The sequence below is a fragment of the Cibotium barometz genome, chromosome 35, assembly GCF_041138505.1.
Source record: "Cibotium barometz isolate CiBa-2024 chromosome 35, ASM4113850v1, whole genome shotgun sequence".
Classification (NCBI taxonomy): Eukaryota; Viridiplantae; Streptophyta; class Polypodiopsida; order Cyatheales; family Cibotiaceae; genus Cibotium; species Cibotium barometz.
In genome coordinates this window covers 4,850,355-4,872,205 of record NC_141080.1, presented here as the reverse complement: position 1 = coordinate 4,872,205, position 21,851 = coordinate 4,850,355, and the positions used below count along the sequence as shown (strand labels likewise).

Below are 21,851 nucleotides of genomic sequence, written 5' to 3'. Positions count from 1 at the left end.
TTGGGTATACTCATTGGCATGTCCCAGTGGGATGCACATGTCCAAACTCTTCAAAACTAGATGGCTCACCTGTATACACATTGGGTATCAAAATCCATGTCGATGTCATCTATAACATCAAAAACATCGAAAGAAGAGCTGCTGTAAACTGTAGCGTCCATGCCTCTACTATCACCTAGACCATGGCTATAGATGGGTCTAGAAACCTTGGTTTTGCCTAGGGTTTGACTTGGTGATAGTCCAATGTATCTTTGAAACCCTTGTGATGTCAGCTTGCCAATAATGGTCCTTTTCTAGATGTGCAGACTTAGTGAAATGACTTTGCGTGTTGTACACTACTTGTAGCTTACCTTGTTGCTTACTTTTTTTACCTATCCCAATGGGACCCACATGTCCAAACTCTTCAGGTGATGATGGCTCACTTGTATACACATTGGGTGTACTTATCCCATTATCAAAAATCACGTGGTGTCACATGATGTAACATCAAAAAAATAAAAAATAGGGCTGTTGTAAATTGCAGCCTTGTAGACCAGTCTCTGGGCCACCATCCGAATTAAATCAAGCTTCTTCAGTGCCTTTGCATCACCCTTTTTCTCCTTTGACTCTCCATGATTCTCTAAAGGAAATAAGTGTTTCCTCTTCTCAACCTTCACCTCTTCATAATAGTTGTACATCAAGCAATCTTCGGGGGGACCACAACTCCACCAGGAACATCTTGAAAATATCTAAGCAAATCATGAGCTCTCTGTAATATTTTTTTGAGCGACTCTGCGATGACAACGTGGAGGTGGAGATTGGAGGAGTGGAGCTTCCAAAAGTGAGCTTGGGGAACCTCAAGGGACGTGAGCTCAAAGCATTGGTAAGTACCCAAGGATGGTTGTTGTCTATTGTGAATAAGTAGAGTTCTTTCTTAGGAGGTGCGGTAGCCCATAACATTTTTGGCACCGTACTGGGGAAATACCATTGTTTCTTCCATCCTCTTAGAGCTCCACTCCCATTATACAAGATTCACTATTACCTTTGCATTTGGAAGGTGCATTGTGAAGAAATTGTATAGATAAGGTTTGAACGGCAGAGAAAGAATTACATTTGTTCTAAAAAATCGCGTGTTGCAAGTGTGGGTGAGTACTTGGGAGAACCTAGAGGAAAGCTACACTTAGTTTTACATTCAATTTTGTTGTTTTTTGTCACCCAATTCCTACAATGTGAGCTAGTAGTTGGTGACACGCAACATATTGTTTTTCTAAAAATCAAGAAAACTACAAAAAAGGAGCCATTGGTTGTGTTCGTGTCTTGCATTGCATTTCTAATCCTTGGAACAACCTTTCTGGATCAATTGGATACGGAAATCACCTTTTAGCCATCATTTGGTCGACACAGTTGTATAAATGACTGTTTTATGTCAAGAATGCTGGGGAAGCATTTTGACCGTCTGGTGAATAAGGTCGTGTGGAGACCTAACTAATAAAGTTGCAACAGCTGACGGAGAGTCAATGGAGGACGTCTCGCATAGTAAGGTCGGCCGAGGTCTTGACTAGCCTCGGTTCGATTTAAATGGTGAGCTTCCGGTACGGTGGGTGAGGGACCAAGGAAGCGGCCTATGAGTGAAGCGCTAGGTCACCTGCGAAGGATCCTAGAGGGTGCTGATGACCATACGGTGCTCGGGCTTTGGGTCGCCAAAGATACCCACACGTGCGTCGGGGAAGATATTTGGATCAAGGAGTAAGAGTTGTTTTCTGAATTCGGACATGGATCTAGTTGATTGACCTTGTTGGTCCTCAATGGATGAGTCCATGGCTCTTTTATATGGATCTGTTGGTTGATCTTACTGATCTTCAATGGAGATTCCATTTTGATTTTTATAAGTGAATATATTGCCGGGTACTATGAGCTAGGAACTATCGAAAAGGCCCCTGAGTGGATAGGTGGTGAGCGTTCTGGTTGCCAATGATGCCATAGATACACCGATGAAGGAATGATTGGAAATTAGGATTCAACTAGATATTTTGGAGAATTATGATCAGTGACACTATGGTTTCATTAAATGATTGTTTTAAAGATAGCTGAATCTGTGAAAAAGGCAATTTCATATTGGGTGTGTAAGTAGTGTGACTAGTTTTAAGTTTGCATGAATATCTGGCTAGGGGGCTTGGGAACTCTTTTCCCTGGTACCCGGGACAAAACCTGACCAAATTCTTAAATGGATCCCATCACTACAGTGGTTGGGTGGTTGGCTAAACCCACGAGACTGGATGGGGTTAGGCTAGACTGATGGATGGGGTTAGGCTAGACTGATGGGGTTAGGCTAGACTGATGGATCCCTAAAAAGAGACTCAATTCTGTTATGGTACGATAGATGAAGTAAATCTCGGATAAAAATTGTTCTATGGAAAAGAATCAACGGTTGTGCCTCTCAATGAGGAAAAAAGCGTTGGTCTCTATGATCCAAGTGCAAGTCTTTTCCTTGATCTGACTATGGGACTTACGAGTTCAGTCAGATCAGTTCAGTTCATTAAGACTATTGACTACGTTGTTAGAGTAAAATTATCCTGGAGGAATCGTCGTGCTTTCCGGGCGAGGAAGTTTTTTCGGGTTCACGGTTTTGGAAGAACCGATGGATTAGTCTCTTGTCCGGATATGCGTGGGCGAGGCCTCGAGTGAGGGACCTTGCCTCGCGCAAGAAGTCCTACTTCCGCTGCTAGCACCCTTGAATTCGTTGCACGGAGGGGACATGGATCTTTCATTGTAAGTTTCTTTGCCCTTTGGTTCCAAGGTTCTAAACCATTTGGTATCTAGGTTAAATTCAAATGCTCCAACCTTTTTGGGATTGTCATTCATATCCATAGAATCAGAGACTTGCTCAAAGGTTTCTAGGTGATTGTGTGCATCTTCTAACCCACTAAACTTTTACATTTCCTTGGAAACTCTCCAGACTCTAGAGTTTCTTCTATCTTATTCCCTTTCTCGAGAATGGTGAGGTTTATTTGCTGTAGGATTAGTAGGTATTTAGGTTACAAATAATCTTGCAAATGGCCTCAACCATTATGATGGCAGCATCAACATACACCCTTCCCAAGTATGTAGAGTACTATGATAATATGCCTTTAAAATCACCTTGGAAATGATGGTGCAAAGTACCATGTGTAGGGTGCTATGATAGTATTTTGTACCTTTATCTCCTCATATATTTATGAAAAGAGCTCTCACAACTCTCAATAAAAGTAAGTGCTTATTTCATGGGGGTCATTTTTATAACATCAAGATAGGTCTAAATATGCAAAAGTAAGAAATGTCAAGTGGTGGGATAGCCCTATTTTACTTAACTTTTACTTTTGCATGAAAATAATCACCTTTATTTAGTTCTGTTTTAGGGGTTAGGTGTCGACTTCCTTTTTCTCCCACCTTTCCTTTCCCTCCCTTTTTAATGTCAACTTCGTTTCTTTTTTAATTTCCACCACTCCTTTCACTCTCTTTTAATGTCTACTTAGTCACTTTTCAACTTCCACCATTCATTTCTCTCCCCTTTAACATTTAGTCCATATACTATTTAATATATTCAACCAACTTAACCCCTAGACCATAATTTACTAAGTTTTCTCCCTTATTTTTTAAATATAGGGATGTATGTGCAATTCTGTGTATGGATTAATTTTTAGTTTCTAAGGCCCAGTTTAATTTTTGAATTTCTCCTTACTCCAAGTCCCATACGAATTCTATAATTTTTAATTTCTGCTTGCTCAAAGTCCAATAAGAATTTTCCTTGCTCCACAAGTCCCATAGGAATTATATATTTTTACTTAAAAAAGTGCATTTTTACATGTTAAAAATATATTTTTATGAGGGATTTATTCACAAAATCGCAAGGTTCTTTAAATCTTTTATTCTAGAATCAAGTTTCTTAATGGGCCTAAGTGTAGTTTTTTGAGGGTTCATAATTCCATTTTTTGTTCTTCACTATGAAATATGAAAGGGTGTGAATGTGCACACACATGCACATTCACACTTATACAAGGATTTTTGCTAAAATCCCCAATCTCAACTTGTGAAAATTTGACTTGACACAAATTTCCCTCTCAATTATTTTAACACAAAAAGGTTTTTAGCCTTCTTCATAATCAAATTGTTCTTAAAATTTCAAGTGTTTCTATATAGTAATGAGTTCTCGGGGAGGGGTCTCACATTTAAGCTAAACAAGGATGAAACACTAGCTAAAAATAGCCACTATACTGGTGTGGTGTCAGGTCTGATTTGATTATCACTACTAGAGGCAAGTAGGGAAACCATTAGGATTTTCATGTTTGGGGGGATGATCTCACATACCAGGTAACAACTCTAGATTTTGACTAGACATGGTTGGGGTATGGGTAATGGGTCTTCTTTGTGCATACCTTTTGGCCAAGAGATATGATAAACCATGGAAATGCTTGAATTCAGTCCTTAAACCACCAAAAGAGTTATTTTATCCCAAGAACAAGTGTATTTGGGAGCTCTTTGAGCTGGTACGAAAAAGGTCAAATAAAAAAGGAATAAGATTGAATACGTAGGTAGTCAAGTACATGGTCAATACACGACTTGACACTGATGGCACCTCTAAACTAATTTTTTACTCTCTATCTATTAAATTTAGCTAGGCATAGAATCCAAAAGAGGATGGGGCACCAAAAATAGTACAATTTTAACCTCATTTATTTGAGACCAAACTTGGTAGGTGGTAAGGTCCTAGGCTATAAACATTGTACATTAGTCAGATTTGAGAAAGTAAATGAAGGTTGAATAAGAGCCAGGCATGGAAACTTGGCCTCTTTGGTGTGTTTCCCAGTTTGGTTCTCCTTATGCTTAGGCACTCCACTCTAGGATCTAAGTTGATAGTATCTAGGTAGAGGTCTACCTCTGTGAAAATTCTTGTCAAGTATGGATAATTCATATGGTCTTTAGAACTAAAATGGAAAATGCTCAATAAAGAGATAAAAATCTCCTATAATTCAGCCAAAAGCTATGGGATATCTTTGGCTTATGACTTTGAGCATGTGGTGTAGCCTCCATGGATGATGCCATGGATGCTTCCAAGTTCACCCTTTGGCTTCACTTTACTTCAATTAGAGCTAAATAAATGTGTTTGAAACTAAAATCTAAGCAAAATAAACTTAAAAAACCTTAATCTATCCACAAACCTCGAAATCACACAAAAATCAACACGAAAACATAATAAGTCAAGCCAAAAAAACATTAAAAATATAGCAAAACCACCATGGTAGTAGATATGGATAACTTGCAAGACATTAGAAAGAAAACTTGGACACACACACTCTATCTCTCTCACACATAAGAGAAGAGGATAAGGCAAGAAGCAAGGAATGGACAAGAGCTCTCTATCTCACACAAGGGAAAGACTATTCTCATTAGTTGAGTTATCTTTTTTATAACAGCCGAACTTGGGCAGCTGACGTTAGTCTAAAAGTGTGTATATGTGTGTCCTAGGCTAACGAATGTAAATCTCCTTGATCCCTACACACTTAGCTTGGTCATCTTGTTTACATCATTATAAGCACATTAGAGCGAAAAGATTAATAGATATACGTTAAGTGCTAAAATATGTGATGTAATGAATAAATTAATGATGCCCATCACTTATAATTACTCAGTTTGCATAAAATATTTATTGGTGGGGCCCCATCTTGAAGTTGTTAGCCTAATTAACTATGCCATAAATGGGGTCAACACACAAACTTTAGGGTTGAACTTTAAAAATTACACACATCTTCTTGACCTTTTAAAAGTTCTCTTAGGTCTACTTGACCTACCAAAGTTTTTTCAATTTATAGGTGTATACACTTAGGCGGCCCACTTGATCTCAATGGTTCCAACACAAGGACCCAAAAAAAAAAAGCCTCACTAGGAACATGTCGCTTACATTTCCTTTTAGTGATCTAAAATGATAGAGCATTTTCTGTCAGACGTTCTTGCACTGCAATCCTTAAGCTTGGAACTAGGTATTCCATAGGCATTACTACCTCAATACCATAAGCTAGACGGAAGGGACCTTCAATCAATACTTGGTTGATTTTAGCCTATGGTTGTAGAACAGGTGGCGGTAGAGGTGAAGTGTCATGTACCCAAAACATCCCCCTAGGTAAATAGGAAGAGTTAGGTTGTCCTGCAGGCTGCAGTGATTTGCACAGGTGGTGCTAGTAAGGCCAATGGAGCTCTAGGTGTCAGCAGCTGTGCAACTGTTTGGAACCTTGGATATCTGCACATGGAGGTGCCAGCAGTTGTGCAACTGTTTGGAACCTTGGATATCTGCACATGGAGGTGTCATGATTCCCTAACTTTACACAGTGTGCACAATAGAGTAGTGGCCTTGCTCTTAATTGTGGACATTCGGTGATAGTGTGATTCAATCTGCACATAGAGCACCACACCATTTCTCTACGGGGGTAAAGATGGGTATGCCCATGCCCAAATGTTTCTCTTACCTCTCCTTTACCTTCAATTTTTCTAGTTGACATCTTTCGGTTGTTGTGGCAATTCCAGCATATTATCTTCATATTCAATTGCCAGTTTACAACATGCATCCAGAGTAGCCAATCGGGCTAATACCAGATAATCATGCATCTTGTGGTCTCTAACTCCTCTTCGGAAGCAAGGCAATAACTGATTATCCGTTAGCCTTTCCTGTAGTTTACACCTTGAATTTAAGTCTTTTAGCCGAGACACATAGTCTCGCATATCGACTCCATTTCCTTTTGTTTGATGTTGTGCAGCTGTGCCACAGGACTCCATCTGTCTCGCCACTTCTGGGCAAAGCTGGACACAAACACATTCTTGAGTCGTGTTGTGAAGTTAACCTTATCCTTGGCTTTGAGGGTTCGAAACCATTGATGCGCTTTTCCTTCTAGGGTCAGTGAGAAAGCATGAATCATTGTTACATCACTCATCACTGGCCCACATGGACTCAAAGATCTCTACATGTTAAATAGGATCCCCATCCCCATAGAATTTTTGAACGAGCTTTGAAATGATGTGTGGCTTCATTTGGGAGGCTCGAGATTCTAGAGCAGTGCCTAGTTCCCTGACCATTCCTCGGCCCATTTCTGAAGCCATATTCAATAGATCCATCCTTGTGGCTGCATTAAGATCAATAGTTGGATCCGTCCTTTGTCTTTGAGGAACTGCTCCCCCCTACCTAGACCTCGTCCTCTTTCGATGTTGGCTCTTCTAGGCATTTCCGATCTATGGGAGGGTCCAACCACTTTGTTCTGGAATGGATCATCATTCGCCGCCTCTGTACACCTTTGCAGAATTAAGAGTTACATGTCCTGTAAGAACGTGGGATGATTGATCATCTGCTCGATGTCCTCTTTGGTGTATAGGTGGTCTTCCACTTCACCCACTTCTCTTGGTAGATTATCCTCTTCATCTAGGGTTACAAACCCTGCCTCTGCTCTGGGCTCTTCATTAATGGGTCCTAAGTTTGGAATTTCTCCCTCACTTCTACCCATGATTATTTTCGACTCTTTACCCCATGATTGGAGTAAGTTTAAACTTCCCATCTCCTTTTGTTCTGCTCTAGCCCTTCGAGTATCGAGCACTTGTTTCCTTAAGCTCAATTCTCGTAGATCTGTCGTTCTACCTCAATTCTTTTCAGATAATTCTACTTCCTCTGAGGTTGGGAAGAATACTTGGCCAGTCCTGGCTGCACTTTCCATGTCTCTTCTCATTCGAGGGATGCGAGTGTTTGACAGCCTCAAATTTGAAGTTTGGATAGGTACTTCTTGCCTCTCTTGGACCAAGTCCAGTGCTAGTTGACGGACCCATGTCTGCAAATTGCGCATCTTCATCATTGCTGGTTTGGAGACCAAAAAATCCCTAGGCTATATCAATGATACCGCTGGATCTAGTAGGGGAGGGTGGTTTCTCCTCTTCCCCAAACCCAGAGTATCGCAGCCCTTCTTCTATGGATTCTTCACTACTAGTTTTGACGGTGGTCAGATTCCTTATTTTTAAGACACTCAATTGAGTGCTTACTAAGTGGCCTGAACCCACACTCTTTTGATAGGAAGATCCTGGGTGATTGATTTGATGCACTATCATCAAGAGTGAGATCATCTCCGATGAGCTTTCCAGACCTCAAGTGCATGTGAATATGATTTAATAAGCTATTTTGTTGCCCCAATTAAATTTTGGTCAGATTCTGTCAACTCATTTCTGAGGCTGTGAGATTGCAAAGAACAGTTCACGGCGTGAAGTGTCAAAAAATAGTTCACGTCATGAACAATTTTTTACACTTTCACGTGTTTAAAATTTTTGCTTTGGACTCAGAATTCTACGTTACCTTGTTATGATTTTCAATGTTCTCAAGACTTCCTTAGCCTTAATCCGACAATACCAAGTTCGTGAGAGTTGGATTTGATTAAGACGTGAAATTACAAAAAAAGTTCACGTTATGAAGAGAAAAGGGTTCACGTCATGAAAAGCAATTGGTTCACGTCATGAACTAAAAATGGTTCACGCCGTGAAGGGTTCTAAAATGATTCGTCATGAAATGAAAATGTTTCACGCCATGAACTGCTCTGAAATAGTTCACGTCATGAACGATTTTCTGCTCGTTCACGATTCTTAATTTTGTCAGACCCCGTGTGGTGTCAGAGATGTTAGGATAAGGCTAAATACTTTTGGCAAGGTAATCCTCTGAATTGCGACGCTAAAATCGCGACGTTGATGCCGGGACGTCGTGAACTAGTTTCCTTCAGTTTCACATGGAAACTTCCCACGTCGACTGAGGTGGTTTTGGGTGCAAAATCCTTATCTAACTGCTTCCAAAATGATTGTGCCATGCCTAAGGAATGTAATACAAGCTCAAGGCACAATCAATGGCTTCTTATTTTTATGATTTTGGTATATAAAAATTTTAAAAAAAAGAAGAACAGAACACCACCCTACTCGTTCACGTTGACAATTCCAGTGGTGCAAACATCAAAATTAACTAGAAAAAATAGCGGAGCTCTCTTCCAAGACCACTCCACCACACAAATACACAACAAACACAACCAATTTCTTACAAATTTTCACTTCCACTCAAATCTTATCCATTCATTTCCTACAAAATGCACTACCAGAATGCAAAGGCAATGATGAATCTTATGTAATGGAAGTTGAAAGTCAAAGAGGATGGAAGAAACAAAGGTGTTTCCCCGACAGCGGTGCCAAAAATGTTATGGTCTACCACACCTCCAAGAGAGGGAACTCAATGCATTCACCTAAGGGAAGAGCAATAGAACACCACTGTCGTAGCGCACTTACCAATGCTTCGAACTTGTGTCCCTTGAGGCCTCCAAGCTTACTTGAGAAGCTCCACCTCCACGACGCTGTCACCGTAGAGTCACTCGCACCATCACATAAGGCAATCACTCTCTCTCACTCTTCAACACAAGCATGAAACATACAAGTATAGAAGAGGCACAAGTGCTAGAATGCTCTCTCTAAATCTCTCTCTCAAGACACAAACAAGAGCTCTCAATAGCACAAAGGGGGATTGTGTCCATCCATTATGAGAAAATGCCTTATATACAATTGGCCCTTATTCACACTTGGGCGCCCAAAACTTACTTAACTAAGGCCTTGGGTGGCCAATATCTTATAATGTATAACTTTTATAGTGCCTTTGCATGACACTTATTAACGTCCTCAAATGGAGGAGTGTACTTGTTAATCTAAAATGGGATTAACACTTGGTTTGAGTGTCTAGAGGGTATAGAAGTGTCAGCTGACAAAGGAGAGAAAACCTGTATCAACTAGGTCAATTCGAGCTATCCTTAAGAGGAACAATAGTTCTAAGGTGGTTGTGGATCAACTGTAGTCAGCAAAAATCCAATAGTGTGATATCCTAATCAGTTTGGAGATGCTTGAGGGCCTGAGGAGGATGACAAAGGATATTTGAGGAAGGTTTTTGATTCTGTAAGGGCTTTTGAGCTAGCAAATTCTGTGTCAAAATTCTAAGGCAGAATACAAGGGTCAGAGGAAGGTCAGTAAAGGGAGCAAGAGGCCCCTAAGGTTGTGGATGTAAGGTCTACTGACCCCAGCTAACATCACAGGATCCTAGAGGACTTGTTTCTGCCTAGGGACAAGAGTAGGACTTCAAAGGAAAAATTTTACCCTTTCTACGTCAGCTCGGTGTGTATTTGGTCAACTCGTCAATTGTAGTCACAGGAGAGGCTCTAAAGTGAAAGACTAAAGATGCTAGAGGTGTGTGTTGACCTGGGAGGACATCTGAAGGGGGTACCTGACGATATCATTTCACATTGAATCTGAGAGATCAGAGAGACTATTGAGATTATAAAATTATAGATTATGTGTATGTATGTATGTATGTTTTGAACAAAGTAAATGAGGCAAAGAGATCAGGTTTTATGACTATTGAGAAACTAGCCACAAATTCATACTTTTCATGAGTTTGTTTTTTTTGCAATTCCTTATAATCTATACCTTTTAATCAAGTTGTTGAATGAGTATTGGTGTTTTACATTCAAGTAGGAAGCTCACTACTAAAACACAATTAGTGCTGCCATGTACTTGCAAAAACAAATGTGGAATAGCCATCAAGCTCACTAAAATAGGCTTGACATAACCAAGAAGCTCGCCTAGCTAAGCTCGCCCCAAAAGAACTTTCCCCCACACTAGTTGTTCAGCAATTATTTGTTTCTTGATGACTATAGCAATCCAAAGGCATCTAGCAGTCAATCTAGCATTTCTTTGTTCTCCTTTGGTACCTCAAAATCCCCTAACCACCAAATGTCCTTTTTGGATTGCACACTGAAAGAAGGCACCTTGTTGTTGTCCTTTACATGTGCCATTGCCTTGTTCATAAGTGTGAGCCCCATTCTAATTTGCGTCCTTTGACAATTTATCACTTATCTTAATTCAATACGAAAGCCACAACTCCCATTAACTCTAGGATTATGAAGCAACACATTATTAAGATACATATTAAATGATTTTTCACCATCAATAAGAAAGTTAAAACCGTATTAACCTTCAAGAGAGACTTTGTAAAATGTGATCATTACTTGTTGACGCCTCTTTAAATCCATGAAAATGTTGTTGAAGGCATCGTACACTCCCTTTGATTTGTCCTTCAAAACTTTTGTTCCCTCTACATGCCAATATGCACCGATAAGAGATTGGAGCTACAAATAAGGTAGTTATTAGTTTAAAAGGTCTTTAAAAAGCTAGTTTTGGGGGTTACATATTATTAGGGGGTTTTTTAACATAAAATATTGAAAATTTTTAAAACCCTAATTTTAGGGTCTCTTATACTCGCATTTTTTAAGTTTGGGGAGAAAGAGAGATATGTTGAAAGGAAAGAGTATGAACAAGTGGGTGGTTGGTGGCCCAAGCAATTTTGTGCATAGAAATTTGAAAAAGTAAGTGGTTAAAGTGAAGATATGTATGAGATAAAAAAAGGTAATTACTAAAAAGGCAAGTGGCCCAAGTAATCTCACACATAAAATTCAAAAGGTAAGTGGGCTCTAGAAATAGTGGTAACTTTTTCAAAAAGGCAAGTGGACTCTAGAGTAAAAATACGGGAGGAGAGTATTTACTAGCCTAAAAAAGGGATCCAAAAGTAGGGTATTCATTACCCTTGTCCCCCACTTTGGAGCCAATTTTAGTATTCTAAACCCAAAAAAATAGCAACTCAAGCTAATCCTTACAAGAACCCTTAGGGTTTATTTTAAGCCACACAAAAGAACCTTAAGTGTTTTACCCTTGGGGTCTATTTTAAGCCACATGTAGCTGAGCTGTAGTGCCCTGGTCTCTTGAAGTGCAGGTGTTGTGGGTTCGAATCTACCCACACTGTAATAGTGAGTGATGGGCATGTAATTTTAGTACCCACTCTAGCGAAAAAGAAAGAAAACAAGGCGAAGGTTGTATGCTAAGTCTTGGAAGTAGAGAAAATTCTCTCTCTCTCTCTCTCTCTCTCTCTCTCTCTCTCTCTCTCGCGTAAAAGGAGGGAAAACCAAACCCTAATCAAGCTTCTTACAAAGACAGAGGGAAAGGGAGAAACCCCAATTACTCTATTCTTCTTTTAAACACATTCTCTAATCATCTGTCTGGTAAGAATAGCCCTAGGGCCTCTAATACCATGTTAGCTCATAGAAAATGATTAACTTCGAAATTAGATTCTTAGTTTGATGAAAAACTTGAGGCTTAGACAATTGGTACTAATCAAGGTAAGAATTCCATAATCTTTTTCAATTTATTTTAAAAAATATCAAGTACAATGGTTTTATGGCTCTGATAAGCTTCAAATACCACATAAATGTGTGTTCCAAATTATTCCAAACATATGACCCCAGATCACCAAATGTCAACAACTGTTGTTTCTTCTATACTCTTCTCTGACCATTTTCTTTTTTACATTTACCATTTTAAACACAGCCTTTAGTATAGAATAGTCAAAGGTACATGCTCCCCCTGAATGACGCAACGTTCATCACTATATTTTTCAACATAAATGAATCTAGGGGCTCTCTAGAAATGTCCTTTGGGCTACCTCCAAAAGTCTTTCTTGCATAGTTCAATACCAATTTGTCTCACTAGTAGCACATTCTTCATTGTTTGATCAGTGGATTTCTACTGCCAACTCGTACTCCTCTTCTCAATTCAACATCGGCCGAGCAGGTCCTTTTGTCGCGCATACGATTATCGGACCTGGGATAAATATATCTTCAGCCAATACAGCCAGCATAGTCACTGATCCACCTTCAACCTTCTTATCATATTGTCTTCTTTGCTTTCTTCTCATCCTCCAAGAATCTGTTGTTTCCAAATCCTCCTTAAGGTCCTTTCACTCCAATCCAAGAAGATGTTTCATATGGCCATTCGGGCATGTGTGTGTGCTCTTTCAATGACCTTGTGACTTGATTCCCAATTATGGAACCCTCTAGAGATTGTTTGAAATAATTTAACTTTGGTCTTTGAAAGATAAAGAAATGTAATGTGTGTAGATACTTTTGCAACCCCTCTGTAGTGCATGCGATGGTCCAACATCCATTCCAAGCATAAATAGTGTGGTTGGAGAGGGTCTCCTTATGATCAGGCTGTGTACCGGCTCTTATGCTTACATACCAATGACCTACTCATAGAGAGTATAAGTGTGGTCTGCTCTATGAGGATGCATGGACTCTTCTAATCAGAAGGGTATCAGTATAGCCTACTCTATGAGAGACAGACACAGAAGAGGGATTTTAGTACAAGAGTCCATGCATCCTCTCAAAATTCCAACTGTGTTTGTCTCTATCATTTTTCCAAATTTGAAAAACATTCCAATTCAGTTATACTAACTACTCTTTGAATGAAGGGCAAGGCTGGAAAGGTGCAGGTTTCCAGGTTCTTGGCAAGTTCCTTGAAACCAGACCTTTACCCCATCTTTTACAAGGGTGGCTAGGGAGTAGTCAGGTCGCAAGCAAGTAGTACCATGACTCACAGACCAAGCATCTAAACTTGATCCCCCCTATACAATACCTTTCAACTTTCAACATAATTACAGAAAGCACTACCCACATGGATTCCTTGACGTAGATCAAATAAGACTCGGATTGTTCATACATACCACTACAACATGCTTCTGTGACCAATATGGGCAAGTTATATATATAAGCATACATATATTCAAGTTCAAACATTTCAGCCCAGTGTGGCAACTTCTTGAGACCTCATTCCACTGTAGCACTGACTGAAGGAACACATGAATCACCAATATAAGATCTCATTATAGAAGATACAGAAAATGGTGGTATTCAGACGTAATTACGCGTATCAAACCAGGATGGCTGTGACTGCTGCCGTTGTTTGCTTGAGAGCGCTATTTACAGACTTAAGTCATAAATATTTACAATCGCGGCTCTCTTAGGTTGCATTACTGTGTTGCGTCCCCACCATCACCAATCACTTGTTTGAGCAAATCAACGGACTCCTCATCCAACGAGCTCCCTTGGGTGAACCGCTTGATCATTTCTAGAGATGCCTTTGGTTGATCCATAGGCACCATATGGCCAGCATCATGAACCTAAAAAATATATCAGAAAATTTAGGAGCTAGAACCCAAATTTCTTTTTTTTTTTCACGCAGCTAGTACCCAATTTTTAGTCAACCTGTTATGGTAATTTTATTTATGAAACTTTATTTAGGTTTTACTTGAATGTTTTGGTAGATATTGTTCAAAGTGTTAATATTTTTATTGAAATTGGTTATCTTTTTAAACGAAATTTCATTGAACAATTTTATTGCACAGAAGAGCCTAAGGTACCTTGAGAAAAGTTAGCGGACCATAATTTGTCATGATACCGGCCTCCTCACCATCAACTGTAAAGGGTTTGGAAGTAGCCATGGTGTAGTTCTGCTTACCAGACCAAGTGATGTTTGAAACCCATCTTGAATTACCTACAGGTTACACAAGGACCATAGAAATTGTAAAAAGTGACATAATATACATGACGATTGAAGAAGGGGTTTTCAAACATTGAGTAGACTAAAGCAGGTGCTGGTGATGTGTAGTGGGGAGATTATTGGCTGGATAGACGTCGTGGGTGGCTTCTTAGTGGTGGACTCTAGTCCAAATGGTAATCGACCTGGCCCTTTGAGGAGGAAGAACCACGTTTGATACCTAGCTATGGCTCAAATGAATTGCAATAAATAAAACATGTCCGCTAAAACCATGGTTTCTTGAAAGAAAAGCAAGACTAACATCTTCATTTTCTTCATCACATGTAGGTACGTGCATGCATTAAATCCATACCATTGACAGAGCAGGTTATCCCTACACACACACATAAACAAACAATAAAGCACGCTGCAATCAGAAAGCAAGTTCTAATCTTCATTGTTGAATGAAAATTTGATCCCAAGGCGTGGGTGGTGGTCAAAAAGCTCTAATTTTATCATCTCTGTATACAACAGAAGAAGGGTAGGTGAGACTGCACAATTGATCCCTAACGTTGGATGGTGGTCAGAAACCAAGATCTGATCTATGATTGTTCCATGAAATTGATGTCTGTGGACAAAAAGCTAAAACCTAATCTTGATCGTTGGATGGAAATTTGATCCCTACTGTTCGATGGTGAAGAAAAAGCAAGATGGTAGGTGAGAAAAGCATAATTAGTAACATCAATTATACAATATGCATACATACATACATATATATATATTTGGATTTGGTAGGTGAGAAAAGCATAATTAGTAACATCAATTATATAATATGCATACATACATACATGCATATAAATATTTGGATTTAGATATACATATAAGTAATTATTTAAAACATATTTGACCATAATGATTAAAAAAACAATATTTGTGCAATAGCACAGGATATTGCACTAGGTGCCAGCAGGTGGTGAGGTGCATGGAGCTTACCCAACCAGTTGCAAATGAGATCGTACTCTCCCGCATACACAAGGAGTTTGATTCCATCTTCAAGCAAGGTTGGAATGCCAACTTCCAGATTTCGCATCCAATCAACCAGCATCATTTCATAAACCAAGGGGCTGCATGAAACAAATTTTCGGTTGCCAACTCCGAGAGCATCCTTTACGGCCTGTTGGTTCAGATAAGTCTCCATGTTGGAGAAATCGTAGCATAAATTTCCACTGCATTCCTTTCGAATATCATAATACTGCATCCAAAAAAAATGATCAATCAGATAAAACCGAGGCTGATTAGTGGTATACTGGACACCTATCTTTTAGGTTTTAAAACAATTTCCCCTGAATGTTGAAGATTTTCCCACAGCATCCCAAAAGATGTGTTTCACACCAAGGGGAACACTTCCCCTCACCTGTAGCTCATCTTAGACAGTTGCTTTTGATCTTTATTAATTCGTAAACACTAAATTCTTAAAAATGAGGAGCTTACATTTACACGTCCAATAATTGCCATGATAGTGTTGAAAATAGAATTGCAAACCAAGTAAGAAGCAACGCAAGTGACAGTTCCAGTGGTGCCTGCATAACATGAAGACAAGGCAAATAAGAAAGCTCCCAAAAAAACCAAAAGAAAAAACAAACAAAATTAATCCATGTAGTGCTCTAAAACGTGGAAAAGTGCGTGATATTTGGATATCTAGGAAATAAAATCACCGCATAGCTTGATTGACATATCACAAGCTGGGTACAGTTTGCTCAGCCTATTATGAACTTTTTCTCCAATGAGACCCATCTCAAAAGCATAGTCTGCATATGCTCTATACTGTATCTCTGGGTCTGTGAGGCCATTTCCAATAGCAAAACCCTGATAAAACAAGTAGCAATGCGAATATAATCTCAGGCCCAGCTCAACTTCAGAGCAAAGATAGCATAGAACAATATTACGCCATAACTTGCCTTCAAGTTTATTGGTGACCCCTCTTTAGCTTTGTTCGCCTGGTGGATGCGGCTAGTGACAGCGGGCACATAATGTCCAGCATAGGATTCGCCGGTTATGTAAACTTCATTTTCTCTTAACTCCGGATGAGCTTCAAAGAAAGCCTGCAAGAGCAATCAAGTTAAGTAAAAGGTGTTCTCTCTAAGCAAATTATCTCATCTCATCTTACAATACCTAGCAGTGAACAGTCAAGAAGGAAGGTAGAAAAGCTTTGTTTCCATGCTTTTTGCTTTTCTTCTTTCCATGCTTCTTGCTTTCTAATTTTTCCTTTCAAGGGCTTTATAGACATAACCCCCCGCCTGTGAAAAGGGAGAGATCTCATCCACCCCCACCCCCATCTGCGTGGCCAGAGGATCCCATCCCACACGGGGAAGTCTGTTTGTAAGACCCTCAATTACCAAATTCCAATCTTCCATCGCCATAAAAATCCATAAATGTTTAGTACAGGCTCCTCTAGTAGTTTAGCATTACAAAAAATGTGAAAGAATACATGTCCTTGGGAAGACAATACATCAGTAGATTTGTTGCACTACCTGTAAAAAGTTGTATATGTCTTCACTAACTCCAGTTTCATCATGGCGAATATCACGGACATCACTGCTATAACTAAATCCGGTTCCAACGGGCTGGTCCACAAAAATAATATTGGAAACCTGTATCCAGACAAGTGCTTAAGCTTTGCTTATGGTCAATTGTTTGGAAAAGCATGTACTTGTTGAAAGACATGTGCTACCTTGTCCCAGCCATGCTTATTCCAAACGAGAGTAAGATTGTCAGTTATTTGGAAGGGTCCATTTTCATAGAAAAGTGCAAGCTCACTGCTACACCCAGGTCCTCCGGACATCCACAGCACCACAGGATCAACGGCCTTGTCTCCACGTGATTCAAAAAACATGTAAAACATCCTGTGAATCGCCAAAACAATAAATGATAAAGCAACACCGGTGATCACACCCTTACCACTAGAAAAGTTTTTTGGCAGATAAAGTGATATGATTCCAATAAAAAATGGAGGTCAAATGACTTCCATAAGTTTTTGCCTTTAGGCAATGCAGCCCTCTTAGTAATTATTAAGAGTAAGACTACAGGCAATGTCGACAATGATGTAACTATGGTGAAAACTTCATATTGCATGCTCATGATACCATAGCTGCATATAAAACATAAAAGTACATACATCAAGCATTCAGATATAAACAGAAAAACATGCGCATGGGCGCGTGCACACACAGACACATGCACATACCCAACCACACACACATATACATTAACACATACACATACACATACACATGAACACACAGATTGAGTTTTGCTTTTTCACAATCACAAATCGAGCACCGTGACAAGGCCAAAAAGGACTGTGCTGAAAGGCCAAATCTACGCTTTCATCAATGGCCTCATCGCCGCTTGTTAACACATCCACACTCTCCTTTTGTTTCAAGATGACATTTACATGCAGTGATAGCCCAATTGTGCAAATAACCTAAATCTAAGGCAAAAATTAGATCTAAGCATGGATTAAAGCATTGCAAGGGCAAGAAGGAGACCTTGAAGCACGAGTTCCCTTCAATTGGAAGTAGCCCGCATGCTGCCCCAGCTCCTTCTTGCTGATGGCAGAGTCGGAATCACCATGGACGTCCATGTTGAGAGGGAATTCCACCAGTTTGGGCCCGCCCAGCTCCACATGGCTGTCTTCAGCAGCGCCCGGGACCAAATTGAGGGCTTTGATGAAGCGTTCAGCTTGGCCCTGAGGGAACCTGTTGCTGAAGTGGGGCAGGGGGCGGCGGGCGGCGCAAGCGCCTACCACAAAACACCACAGAAGGGCGATGCATTGCAGCATCAAGGGCCGCATCTCTCTAAATGAAAAGTCTGTCGAGGACCCTAATTTTCCTTCCTGCCACAAACCCTAATTTCCCTCCCTGTCAAAAACCCTAACCTTGGCAAATCTGATCCTGCTGATTTAGGAGGAAAATGCAGAGATATGTGGGATGCCCTCGAAGGTCAATGGTTGGTAACTTTGATTTGCTTTCTCACCAACTCTCCCTTTGAATAATTTTACTAATTTTGCTGGTTTATTAAGAAAAATCTCCGAAGAAAGTCTCTCTCTCACGACTCCTACCCCCATCTCTCTCTCTCTCTCTCCCCCCATGCCCCCATCTTTCTCTCTACACATGCACATGATCCTCTCCCTCTCTCTCTCTCTCACGAGCGCGCGCACTCAAATTTTGAAACTCTTCACACACATGTACACCTCTCTCTCTCTCTCTCTCACACACACACACACACACAAATACACCTCTCTCTAATAAAAAAGAGGACCCTCGCTGTATCTTTCTGCCACCCACAAGTGGGACATATTGGCTAGTGCGAGGGCCCTTATAAAGGCCATGATCCACCCGAGTTAAGTCCCATCGTTGGTCGTATATGCCCTCGTGTTGCATTCTACCGATGTTAATCTCTCTCTCTCTCTCTCTCTCTCTCACACACACACACACAGATTTATACACACATATATAATTTTAATGGTGGGGTGTGCTTACTCTTAAATAAATGCATCTTACATGTAATCTCTCTCTCTCTCTCTCTCTCTCTCTCTCTCTCTCACACACACACACACACACACACACACACGCATGTACATGCACACCCTCTCTCTCACATACTTACTCTTAAATAAATGCATCTTACATGTAATCTCTCTCTCTCTCTCTCTCTCTCTCTCTCTCACACACACACACACCCTCTCTCTCACATACACACGCACACTCTCAAATGTTGAAACTCTCTCTCTCTCTCTCTCTCTCTCTCACACACACACACACGCACACTCTCAAATGTTGAAACTCTCTCTCTCTCTCTCTCTCTCTCTCTCTCTCACACACACACACACACATGTATACACCTGCACATGCACATGCACTAATGCAAACACACTCTTCCCCCCCCCCCACACACACACACACTTTCACACAGACTTCCATGTCCATGTCTCTCTCTCTCTTACACACGTGCACGCACACATACACTCTCTCTTTCTCACGCACACGTGCACTCACACTCTTTCTCTCTCACACATACACACATGTAAATATATATTATCTGTAATATTATTTTTTTATTATATTTAGAGACATATACCTATATATACATGTGCATTTATAAAATAAATAAACACACATACACATATATTTTTAATTAATATTAAATTTTAATATGTGGGGATGCATGGTGAGGTGCGCTCACCATACGTGGTGAGGTGTGCTCCCTCTTAAATAAGTGTATCTTACATACAATATCTTTTGTCTTTTCTTTTGCATTCATATGTGTGATTGTGTGTGCACATACACACGTATGTGTGAATTGTGTAATGTCAACTTCATGCATGCATGTGTTGAGCAAGTGTCTTCATTGTGCATATGCGCTAGTGTGTTTATGGTGTGAGTGTGTGTACGTGATGTGTATGTTTGTATTTGTGTGTATGCATGTGTAAGCGTGTGCATGTGAAAATATCCATGCATACATCTTTTTTTATCTATGTGTGTGCATGTGCACGTGTATGTGTGTGTGTGAGTGTATGCATATACCATGTGCGAATGTGTATGCATTTACGTCTATGTATACATGTGTGCATATCCATGCGTGTGCACATGTACTTGTGTATGTGAGTGTGTGTGTGTGTGTGTATATGTATGCGTTTACGTGTATGTATACGTGTGCATGCATGTGTGTGCACATGTGCTTGTGTATGTGACTGTATGTATGTGTGTGTATGTATGTGCTTGTGTGCATGTATATGCATGTATGTGTATTTGCAAGCTTGAGTGTGTGTGTGCGTGTAAGTGTGCATCTCTATGTGTGTGTACGTGTGTGTGTGTGTGTGTGTGTGTATGTATGTATGTATGTATTTATCTATATGTATAGATAGGTATGTATATTCTCTATCTTACACATGCACATAATATAATATTAGAAGATATATATGTATAGATAGGTATGTATATTCTCTATCTTACACATGCACATAATATTAGAAGATATATATGTGTGTGTGTGGAGGAGGGGTGAGCAATTTGCTTTCTCATTCAATGAGAAAATGGTGACAATTAATTGTGAGCCCCAATGTATTATATATATAGATAGATAAACTTGACTTGAGGGTGACAATTAATTGTGAGCCCCAATGCATCTAGGCGTGTGGGAAAGAAACCCCTAAAGACTGACATCTCTTCTCCGTTCTCCTTTTCAAAAGTTCTCCCTCTCCTTTCTCTAGGTAAAGGCCTTTATCTTGTATAGATTTTCTGAAACTGTGAAGGTCCAATTGCCACACCTGCCTGCTCTTTAATATATATATATATATACACATTAGAAAATGCATGAAAAATAGCCATTTCAGTTTTTTTAAATGTTTAATTAAAAAACATGCGTATAAAAACATTCAAAAAAGAGCCAACACCCCGTCATAAAATCAAGCTTTTGGAACTTGAAAGCTCATACATATGTGCTCTTTTAAAAATCCCTAGAAATTTCCTATAGATTCACTTAAACATAATTACAAAATCAAGATGAGTATCTCATACAACTTCTCATGCAAATTAGATGCAATTTTGGCATGGGTTTGCTTCAACAACCAAGCAACATTGAAACACCCAAAAAAAAGAGAGAAAAAAACATAGTGAAAAAGGACAAGGTTGAAGTGTAATAATCAAATTCCTATTACAATTAAAGTTGTAAAAATCTCATCAATTTTCTTAAGGATATGCTCAAATTTCAATCTAGTTTTTTTGAGTTCCAACCAATGCAAAGTACACTAAATGTTGGGTTTTTTCAAACACTCCCAATGCTTGCAGCCTACTCGCCTCACGAGGTCACTAACTTTTTAGGATAATATTAACAAAAACACTAACTTTACTTGGTGTCATCTCGAACCACCACAACAAATAATATAGTCATCGAGAGTACACATGTTAGACAACCTCAACCCAAAATGTGATGTTTAGGTTCCCTAAAAGAGATAATACACGTGATTGCAAAGCAAAAAACTGCATTTTAAAGTTCCTATTTTTAGTGTTGAAATGACTTAAACATGGGTTTTTTTGAGTTCCAACTGATGTAAAATACACTAAATATTGGTTTTTTCAAACACACCCTATGGCTTGCGACCTACCCCCCTCATGAGGTCACTAATTTTTTGACAAAATTTGAGGATAATATTAGTAAAAACGCTAACTTTATTCGGCATCATCTCTAACCTAAAAGAGATAATACACGTGGCTGCAAAGTAGAAAAATTTACATTTTAAAGTTCCTATTTTTAGTGACATGTCTAAACATCCTTGCATATGGATAGACATGTGGGGCACTCAACTCATAATCAAAACCCATGTTTCAGTCATTTCAACAGTAAACATGGGAAGCTTGAAATGTAGT

At 39.6% G+C, this 21,851-nt stretch overlaps 1 protein-coding gene across 1 annotated transcript; it reads right to left on the bottom strand.

The window, feature by feature from the left end:
* Positions 1-13,628: 13,628 nt before the first annotated feature.
* On the bottom strand, positions 13,629-18,491 carry LOC147618084 (serine carboxypeptidase-like). The gene is made up of 9 exons (XM_086775328.1): positions 17,973-18,491; positions 17,156-17,327; positions 16,956-17,075; positions 16,383-16,526; positions 16,140-16,290; positions 15,916-16,004; positions 15,418-15,676; positions 14,309-14,442; positions 13,629-14,068 (listed from the first exon to the last, which is right to left on the bottom strand). The coding sequence occupies exons 1-9, from the start codon at positions 18,275-18,277 to the stop codon at positions 13,919-13,921; spliced, it is 1,524 nt and encodes a 507-aa protein (XP_086631454.1). The 5' UTR covers positions 18,278-18,491; the 3' UTR covers positions 13,629-13,918.
* Positions 18,492-21,851: the final 3,360 nt, after the last annotated feature.